The sequence below is a fragment of the Juglans microcarpa x Juglans regia genome, chromosome 4S (genome assembly GCF_004785595.1).
Source record: "Juglans microcarpa x Juglans regia isolate MS1-56 chromosome 4S, Jm3101_v1.0, whole genome shotgun sequence".
In the NCBI taxonomy this organism is placed as follows: domain Eukaryota; kingdom Viridiplantae; phylum Streptophyta; class Magnoliopsida; order Fagales; family Juglandaceae; genus Juglans; species Juglans microcarpa x Juglans regia.
In genome coordinates, this window is record NC_054601.1 from 24,089,551 (window position 1) to 24,099,595 (window position 10,045).

A 10,045-nucleotide genomic window follows, 5' to 3' on the forward strand; every position below is an offset into this window, starting at 1 on the left:
ACTTAAAATAGTTTGCGTGTGCCAAGATCTTAACATAATGCTTTCCTTCTGACATTATTCTTTCGCTCATGAAGTGGAAGGCGTTTTTCAGAAAATAACCACAAATCTTTTTTTACGACCTCTTCGGTAGAATTATATATTTTCCATTATTTTCCCTTCAATTTGCATTTATATATATATATATAGGATATATTTAAGTGTATATATATATATATATATATATATATGTATAACGAACATATAATTGGGTAAGAACTAATTAAAAAAAGAGAAATGCATTATAGAACCGAAAAAGTGTCCCGAATGAGATTTTTTTTTTTACCTAGTGATTAAGAAAATATTTTTTAATGATGTGAATTTTTTTTTAAATATTTATGATGATTAAAAAAATACATAAAAAAAAGAAAAGAAAAAAAAAAGTGAAATGTAATTTTCAGGACATCTATTCGGAAAGTGTAGCGCTGCTCTTAAAAAAATGAAATACAACAAAAAATTAATTAAAAAAAGGATGAAGAACCATAAAGTATGTTAGAGAGAGAATAATCGAAAGAGCCATATATAAGACATTATATATTCCTTCGCTTCTCTTTTTAAAAAGTGATCAGACTATCGTTCCTCTGTTCAATTAGGAACGAAAAAAAGAAAAGGTAGAATTACGTACGGTGTGAAAAGCAACGTGGAACATACCTTGCTTTGATATCCAAGTCTTGCGGGGCTCATCTCATGGAGTATGGTAAAAGACAACCATTTTTAATATGCTTTTTGTTTTTGATAAATTGTTTAAATGGATGATATTTTTCGTAAAACAGCGTCATGGAAGTATTATTACATATCAAACAAAGCGCTGGTTTGAAAGTGTGAGCGGCACAGGAATTTCTTGAGTATAAATCAACACAAGGTCCCCACCAGCACGGTGCCCGAAGTGTCATCGGCTGCTGCATGCATGCATGCATGCTATATATATATATATCAATTCTGTCTGGGCTCCCTAGGTTGATCCTAGCTCTAGAATAGTAGTCGTATACGTTGAATTAGAAAGGAGATCGGGAACAATGGATCCGTCGATGACAGATGATCTAACGAATCCAGAATTGGGGAACGTTTTGTTCGAAAAGGCCATGAAAGGGAGATGGGGTGAAGTCGTCGATATATGTACGGAAAACCCATGGTCTCTGGTGGCCGGAATCACCAGGTTGGAGGACACACTGTTACACCTAGCTGTCTCCGGCGGCCAAGAGGAGACGGTCCGAAAACTCACATATATTATCTCTGAACAGCCAAATCACGAAATGCTTCTCAGGGTTAAAAATGAGAGAGGGAACACCGCTCTCCATATCGCTGCACTAATGGGGAATGAGGCCATGTGTAAGTGCATAGCAAGTGTTGATTCTTCATTAATCGGACAACGTAACTATGAGGGAGAGACTCCTCTTTTCACGGCAGTGCTCTTCGGTAAAATACAAGCTTTCCAAAGTCTTTACGATTTGTGTCCGTTCTATGAGCGTTACAGTTATTCCAGGAATACGCGTGGTGACACGATTCTTCACTGCGCCATTTCTGGAGACCATTTTGGTGAGTAATATTAGAAAATTCTATTTAATTGATAAGACGAGATTTTATTTTTTAGAATATTAAATTTTGTAATGTCAATTAAATAGCTGAGGTGTACTTTACCTACCGCTTTTTATGTAGATTGACAAAATATTCGTATAAATAAATTAATAAATAAATATTACATTAATTAAGATGGATAGAGATGGAAGTAATGCTTCGTACGTTTTTTACATGTCGACAGATTTGGCATTGCTGATAATTGAGTTGTATGGGGAAGTACTGGTAAACGCTGTCAATGAGGATGGAATCACACCTCTCCATCTACTAGCGGACAAGCCCTCGGCTTTCCCAAGCGGCAGCCGCCTTGGAGTTTTCGATCGAATCATTTATCAGTGTATGTACATATGATCACCAATTCAAATTAATACCTCTTCAATTTGTTTTCCTTTTTCTTTTTTTTTTTCAATTAATGTCCGCATTGCATTATATATATATATATATATACAAGTTCTTTATAATAAAAATAATTTTACAATCTGACATATTACATCAAGCTAGTACATCAATTTATAAATTTATTCTGTAAATTAAATCAATTTATGGCTAAAACATTTCTTATATATATATATATATATATATAAATATATGTTTTTGTTGTACACGGTTTTTATTATTATCAATGTTGGATTATAATATACTACATTCAACCACATCAATTTGTAAATTTAACATGATTTTTTTGCTTGCATGACATGATCGTGCAATGTCGGATTATAATTATCCATCTTATCCGTTGTTGTTACTTTGGAAGGCATGTATGTTGACGAGCGCAAGGTGATGGAACCAGATGATCATTTTTTCCAGCGCTCTATGCAACCGATAGCAAGACTTCCCGCCTACGAAAGGAATCCAAATAATTATCCAGAGAACTACAGAACATGCAACGACTTCTATCGATTGTTTTGGAATTTCTTTACATTTTGTATGTAACTGATCATTTTTCTTCTCTTTTCTTAACTGGTAATTAATTTTCTTATAGTTAATTTACAATATATATCGGCTTTAATTAGCAGAGTTTGGTGGAAAATGTAGCTAGTCATGTTGTAAATGAACACAGTTATTGATCATGAACAACTCGAGCTTAATTAACTTGTAAAAACTTGACTCGGCCCCCAACATTTTATTAAAATAGTCAAATATCTCAATTTGATATTTAGAAATCTAAGAGGGATCGAATTGTATGTCTAATGTGATAAATGTAGTTTAAATCCCTACGAATATGACTCAAAATTAAAATACAACGGCCCTAGCTCTATATAAGGAACAACTTTTCTCAAATCTGCTTAAATATTTCATGTTCAAGATCAGGGCGCGCGTGCATGCAGTTTTTTGTTGATTTGATTCATTTGCTAGCTATAGATGCTCATGGGCGCTAGTACTGACCCAATCTCTTGTTTCTCCTCATGAAGTACGACTCGCGATGGGAATAAATGTTGGAGTACAGACCGATGAAGAGAACCCTCAAACACACGCAGGAAATCAAGGCAAGCAATGCAGCATATATATATATATATATATATATATATATATATATATATATACTATTATAATGAGTGACTATCTAACTATGAATAATAACTTTTATTATTTTTTCGTTAAATTTTTTTGTTTTTTCATTAAATCCGTTAAATAATTATATCAGGTGTATCCCGGAACTAACGCATCAGGGGTTGTTCCCCTATGTGTGTAACTTTTGAGATTTGTTATTTTGGCATGAGAAATGGTCAATTTATTGAAAGAATATTTATAAAACCAAAACTCATAAATTAATTGACATGTTTTGATATTATTATTTCATCATCAAATCTATTTTATAATTGTAAAAAAACTGATAATCTATAGTAAAACATCAAGTAACAATGCGTGGATAGTTGTAAAATTATTTTCTTTTCATAATTGTATTATTTATAGGCCTAGACGTAGATACATGATCAATTACTTTTATCTTCTGAAGAATCCAAAGGCGCTACCAACGAAGCAGCTTGGAACCGTCGATTTTTTCCAGCTAATTATGACGTTTGCTGCAATTTTCTCAAGCTTGCAAACAGGATAGTGTTGATCGTTCTTGGAGGAGGTGTGTGATGATCTGTAGAACTACCTACTTCTATCTATTGGTTTGTTCACAAAGATTTTGGAATTAATTAATGCAGTTCATACCCTTTTAGAATTAATTACCACTTCTATATATAACTTGTGAAGCTATAATCTAATACCACGATATATCATATCATAAGATGATAAGAAAATAGATGATGAATAGATTTACTCTATATATAATTACCTAATATAAATATATATATTATATAATTTTATAAAATAGCATTATTTTTATTAATGTCTTATATTTTAAAGTATTGTCTGTATTTACGACGTTAATGATTAGGAATCCCCACTATAAGGAAGATATACAAGGAGAAACGGCAGCACACACTGTCAATTCAGATCATGAACAAACTTTTACAGGGTGTTAAAATGTCCGAATATTATCACGCTGGGAAGAAGCCCTCACAACCGTCAGATATAGCCAAAGATACACCAAGAAAAGAGTATCTGCAGGAAACAAACCCATTATATGCGCTTGATGCTCATGATTCTGAGGCTGAAAACAGAGAAGGTATAAAGATCCACGATCACTCATATATAGTTCTTTCTGATATATATGCGTACAAATTAGGTTCCCAATTACCTGAGATCCAACTTTTTCCCTGCTTATAAAGGACCTCATCATGATGCATGTTCTGTAATTAGTAGCCACTGCAGCTTGTTCTAGTTGATAATGCAGGTGTTAATCCATTCATATCACAATCATTTCATGATCTCTCTCTCGAGAAGATCAGTTTGATCTGTCTGCGCGCGACAACTCTGCGTCTTCCCTTAATTAAGTAGACTTATACGTACTGATCAGCTATATTAATTGGATATATTTTTTGGATTAAACTAATTTCCTTGTAAAATCTAAGAAGGGGTGGGAGGAATTAGCGGTGGCATAGGAAGGAAGCATGAAGCTAGCAGCCAGCAAACAAATTCTACCGGAGGTATTAATAAAGATCAGTCCCTTGCGGATGGTAAGTAGTACTGTACCTAATTTCCAATTCCAAACTGCATGAGTGGACTCAGACGAGTCTCTTGATCTAAGATTTGTGAAGGGATGCTTGAGAAATGAAATCATGAGAATTTTATGAATAGTAGTTAGCTAGATAGTTTGAGTTTATAAGTATTTATTGGGTTTAAGAAACGAGAGATAAAAAGTTGAATAAAAAATATTATAAAATTTAATATTGTCAGAATATAATTTTTAATATTATTTTTATTTTGAGATTTAAAATAGTTGAATTATTTTTTGTTTAAAAGTTTGAAAGTTTGAGAAAGTTATAATGATTAATTTGCAAAGTTTATAATTATAAGTTTGAAAGTATTTGTGTTCGAATGATGTTTGTAAAGCAAATGAGATGGGATGGGATGGGATAGGAGGGAAATTGTTTCCAAACGTAAATGTTGTTGTATGTTATTGTTAAAGTACTAAATTTTCGCGTTAATATATAGCAGGGAAGAAAATAATGACGAAAAATGAACCCGAGACTGCAATATTAATCGCTGCTAGAAATGGTGTTGCCGAAATTGTGGAGAAAATTCTGGAATTGGTTCCGGTTGCCATACACGATGTGAATGCAGAAAACAAGAATGCAGTGCTGTTGGCAGTAGAGAACAGGCAACCCCATGTATATAAACTCTTGCTGCAAAGAAATATCCTGAATAGAGACAGCGTGTTTCGTGTCGTGGATAAGAAAGGGAATAGTGCCTTTCATCTCGCGGCAAAGCTTGCAGCCTATAAGCCTTGGCTAATTCCTGGGGAAGCCTTGCAAATGCAATGGGAGATGAAGTGGTATGAGGTACACATGCATAGAAGAATCGAATAGACACATGCACATACTCACACAGAGTGACAAAGACACATAAATTAAACATACTAAATGCTTGGCTTCATGCAGTTTGTGACTACGTCCATTCCCTCCAACTTCGTTCCCCGCTACAACAACAAGGGCAAGACCCCTGAGGAAGTGTTCATCAAAACTCACAAGAACCTTGTCAAGAAAGGTGGTGAGTGGTTAACCAATACCTCCCAATCCTACTCTGTCGTCGCAGCACTTATAGCCACTGTGGCCTTCGCCACCTCCACCACAGTGCCTGGAGGCGTCAAGGAGGATACCGGCATTCCAACGCTGGAAAACAAACCCGCATTCCACCTCTTTGCCATCTCATCACTTGTTGCACTCTGCTTCTCGGTCACGGCCTTGGTTATGTTCCTCTCTATCTTAACATCACGACATCAGGAGAGAGATTTCGGAAAGGACCTGCCTAGGAAGCTTTTGATAGGTTTAACGTCGCTGTTTGTTTCCATAGCTGCGGTTTTGATTTCGTTCTGCTCGGGACATTTCTTTGTGGTACAAAATAAGCTGAAGTATGTAGCATTTGCAGTGTATGCAGCGACGTGCCTGCCAGTAACTTTTTTTGCTGCAGTGCAATTTCCGCTATATTTTGATCTTATACATGCTACCTTTACGAAGGTGCCACGACGAAGCTATAAGGCAACTCTCTAATGTCCCTTTTTCCATTTCACGTTTCTTGTCTTCTTTTTTCTTTCCCATAAATAAAAGAAGAATCGTTTCTGATATGTATTAAAGTAATGTTGGACTAGATTTCTCTTTCTGGACGTTGTTCTGTCTCACAAAAATCGTCCCTTCGTATCATTGATAAAGAATGAGTTTTCGCATTTGTATTGAACCTCTTGCCGAAAAAAAAAAACTACCAGCATATAATATAACTTTAGCAAGTGCATGCCATTGCAACTGCTGACAGCTTGTTTCTTCTTAAAAATAAAAAAGAATGAAAAGGCAAGTTGAGTGTGTTAAAGAATATAATAAAAATAATTAAATCTACCACTGTCCAGCTATTAGTTTAAACTTTTTAGACAAGTGATGATTTCACATGGTATCAGAACAAATGTCCTAGTGAGTTTTAACGTTAACTGATTCTACACTTTATTCCATTTAATTAAATATTTCATGTACTGTTATGTTCACTCATTAAATGAAAGCCTAGCCCACAGTATGTGAGGGAAGTGTCAAGAATATAAACTTTTAGAATAAGTAGTGATTTCATATAGCGTTTAATTTCTAACTCATAAAAAATAAGGAAAAACAACTGGCTAGAGAAATTTTGTCTACACATGACGTACGTGGCGCATGAAAACTGAAAGAATTGAAACTAATCTGGATTAACTTTCCAGAGACATGTGTATTCTCATTCATATATATATCCAAAGTTGTTTCAAGAGATAAGATTTACAAGAATTTAAATACAAGTGCAAGAGATAACTACTAAAGAATGACGTGAAGAGAAACGGAGTGATCACGCCAACACAGTGATCAAGCCAAGCTGCAACATCTTCGGCAGTCTATCTAGTTTGAATGTTATTGATTCTTATCCTTATCATTCCCCCGCAAACTAGCAGGGAGATCCAACATAGAGAGTTTGTCCCGGAGGAAACAGAACCGATCAGCTGTGTGGCCCTTGGTAAAGATATTCGTAGGTTGTAGGGAAGTGGGGACGTGTTGGAGCTTAAATCTCAGTTGGCCACCTTTTCATAGACAAAGTGATAGTCCACTTCAATGTGTTTAGATCTTGCATGAAAAATTGGATTGGAGGCAAGAGCTAAAGCACTGATATTATCACACCAAGCAACTGGAGCAAAAGGAAGAGAAACCTTTCGCTCACACAAGAGCATGCGCAGCTACACCTCAACCATAACGAGAGTTAAACACCGGTATTCAGCTTTGGTACTCGATTTGGACACCATAGGTTGTTTCTTAGCCGACCAAGAGATGAGATTGGGTCCAACATAAACACCACAACCATATGTTGATTGTCTGTCCTCAAGGTCACCGGCCCAATCCGAGTCACAATGGGCATTAATGGCAAAGGAACTGGGTTTGTAGAAGAGGCCATAATCAAGTGTATGCTTCAAGTATCATAGTACATGTTTGGCTGCTGTCCAATGAGCGGTGGTTGGAGCTTGCATGTGTTGACAGAGTTGATTCACTGAGTAGGCGATGTCGAGGCGTGTGAGAATAACATATTGTAAGGCACCCACCGTTTGCCGATATTCAGATGGATCCTGAAGAATTTCTCCATCAAATTTGAACAGTTTGGAGCCTGAGACACAATGAGCACTATATGGTCGAATACCAAGAAGTTGCACACGATCCAATAGAACAATAATGTACCGTGTTTGCCGAAGATGCAATCCAGAAGAATTGCGTGCGGCTTCAATACCCAGGAAATACGTTAACTGGCCGAGATCCTTCACAGCAAACTCAAGTTGCAGTCTAGAAATAAGAGAAGTAATGAAGGCCCGATCATTTAAGGTGACAAGAATGTCATCCACATACACTAATAAAAACACATGGACCGTCTCAAGGTGATAAGTAAACAATGAGGGATCAACTTGTGAACTTTGAAAACCAAGAGCCAAAAGAGCAGTGGATAGTCGATTAAACCAAGCTCGAGGGACTTGTTTCAACCCATAGAAAGATTTATGAAGCTTACAAACGAATTGGGGATGCACTAGATCCTTAAAGCCTTTCAGTTGTGTCATATAGACCTCCTCTTCTAAAATGCCATGGAGAAAAGCGTTAGAGACATCTAGTTGCTGAATGTCCCAGTTGAAAGAAATGGCGAGCGCAAGAACCATACAGACAGTAGAAGGTTTAATGACGGGGCTAAATGTGTCATGAAAATCAATACCACTTCTTTGGAGATAACGGACATCTACTAGTTTGGCCTTGTGAAGTTCAATGATGTCGTCAGGTCGTCGTTTGAGCTTAAATACCCATTTGCATGGCACCACGTTTTTACCAAGAGGACAAGAATATAAGGTCCAGGTTTCATTCTTTAATAATGCCTGAAACTCACTGTCCATTGTTGCATGCCACTCTGGTATAGATGCCGCTTGAGCATAGGTACGAGGCTTAGAAATGCACTTGCATGCAAAGCTTGAAAAAGGTGACAAGTAGAATATAACTTAAAATTAGGAAAGCTACAAGGCTTAAGATGACCAGTCTGGGATCTAGTGATCATATGAGAGGGAGGCATATGAGTAGAAGAAACATCGTCTGGGTGGTCAGGGGGTGCACAGTCTTGGTGATCAGAGAGATGGCTAAGAAATGGTGCAGTGGAAAAGGGAGAGGTTACAGGGGTCTCGGGTTGGCTAGAATTGAGAGATGTGATAGAGGAGTGGAGAGGAGCGTCAGGTGAGATAGCACCATGAAAAATACTTGGGGAAGAAGGCTCGTGAGTAATAAAGGAAACAGGGGAAGGAGTGAAAATATGTGAGGGAGGAGTGAAGAGCAAACCGTGAGAATTACCTGAGGAGTGCATGCAACTGACAGGGTTGGTGAGTATGGATTGTACATGAGCAGGAAATTTCCCTTCGTCAAAGATCACATTCCAAGATATATAGACATGTCAGGAGGAAGGGTTAAAGCATCGAAAGCCTTTGTGATTAGAATAATAACCTATGAAAATACAAGGCGTGCTACGATATGACAATTTATCATTTGAGTAAAGACGAGGACAGGGAAAACATTGACTGCCAAATGCTCGAAAATATGTGAAGTCGAGAGCAAGATGATAAAGACTTTCATAGGGTGATAAATAATCAAGAACCTTGGTAGGTAATCGATTAATTATAAAAATAACGGTTAGGAAAGCATTAACCCAAAATTTCTTAGGTAAGCCGGATTGAGCGAGAAGAGTAAGTCCCGTGTCCATAATATGACGATGTTTCCTCTCGGCGAGGTCATTTTGTTGAGAGGTATGAGAATGTGAGAGGCGATGAAAAATTCCATGTGCACTCAAAAATTGCATAAAAATGGTAGAACAATATTCACCACAATTATCACTTTGAAATTGTTTAATGGTGAAATTAAATTGTTTTTCCACTAAAAGCTTGAATTTAACAAATGTAGAATAAACATTAGAGTTATTTGAAATAGGAAACATCTAACAAAACTGAGTAAAGTCATCAATGAAAATTACATAATAACAACAACCACTCAAAGAAGGAGTGAAAGTAGACCAAACATCGGAATGAATTATTTCAAGAGGAGAAGTCGATTCTCTTTAGACTTGCCTAGTTGACAAGACACACAAATGCACTGCTTATTTATTGAATCACTAACTGGAAGAGAAAAATTAGAAATGACACGATGAAGAATTACTGTGGAAGGATGTCCCAAACGACAATGTCAAGTGGAGGTAGGAGCCTTGAAGCCAACAGTTATTGTAAGAGCATGATATTTCGATGAAGATAGTTGACGAAGGTTGATCGAGTACAATCCATTATCACTTGGCCCCGTCAAGAGCATGTCCC

General features: G+C 36.5%; 1 protein-coding gene across 1 annotated transcript; it reads left to right on the top strand.

Annotated features, from left to right (window-relative positions):
• Positions 1-986: 986 nt before the first annotated feature.
• LOC121261891 lies at positions 987-6,226 on the top strand. Its single transcript, XM_041164296.1, has 9 exons — positions 987-1,572; positions 1,796-1,948; positions 2,366-2,536; positions 3,024-3,098; positions 3,569-3,688; positions 3,998-4,228; positions 4,575-4,679; positions 5,158-5,504; positions 5,604-6,226. Exons 1-9 carry the CDS (start codon positions 1,053-1,055, stop codon positions 6,210-6,212), a joined length of 2,331 nt encoding a protein of 776 aa, XP_041020230.1. The 5' UTR covers positions 987-1,052; the 3' UTR covers positions 6,213-6,226.
• The last annotated feature ends 3,819 nt before the right edge of the window (positions 6,227-10,045 follow it).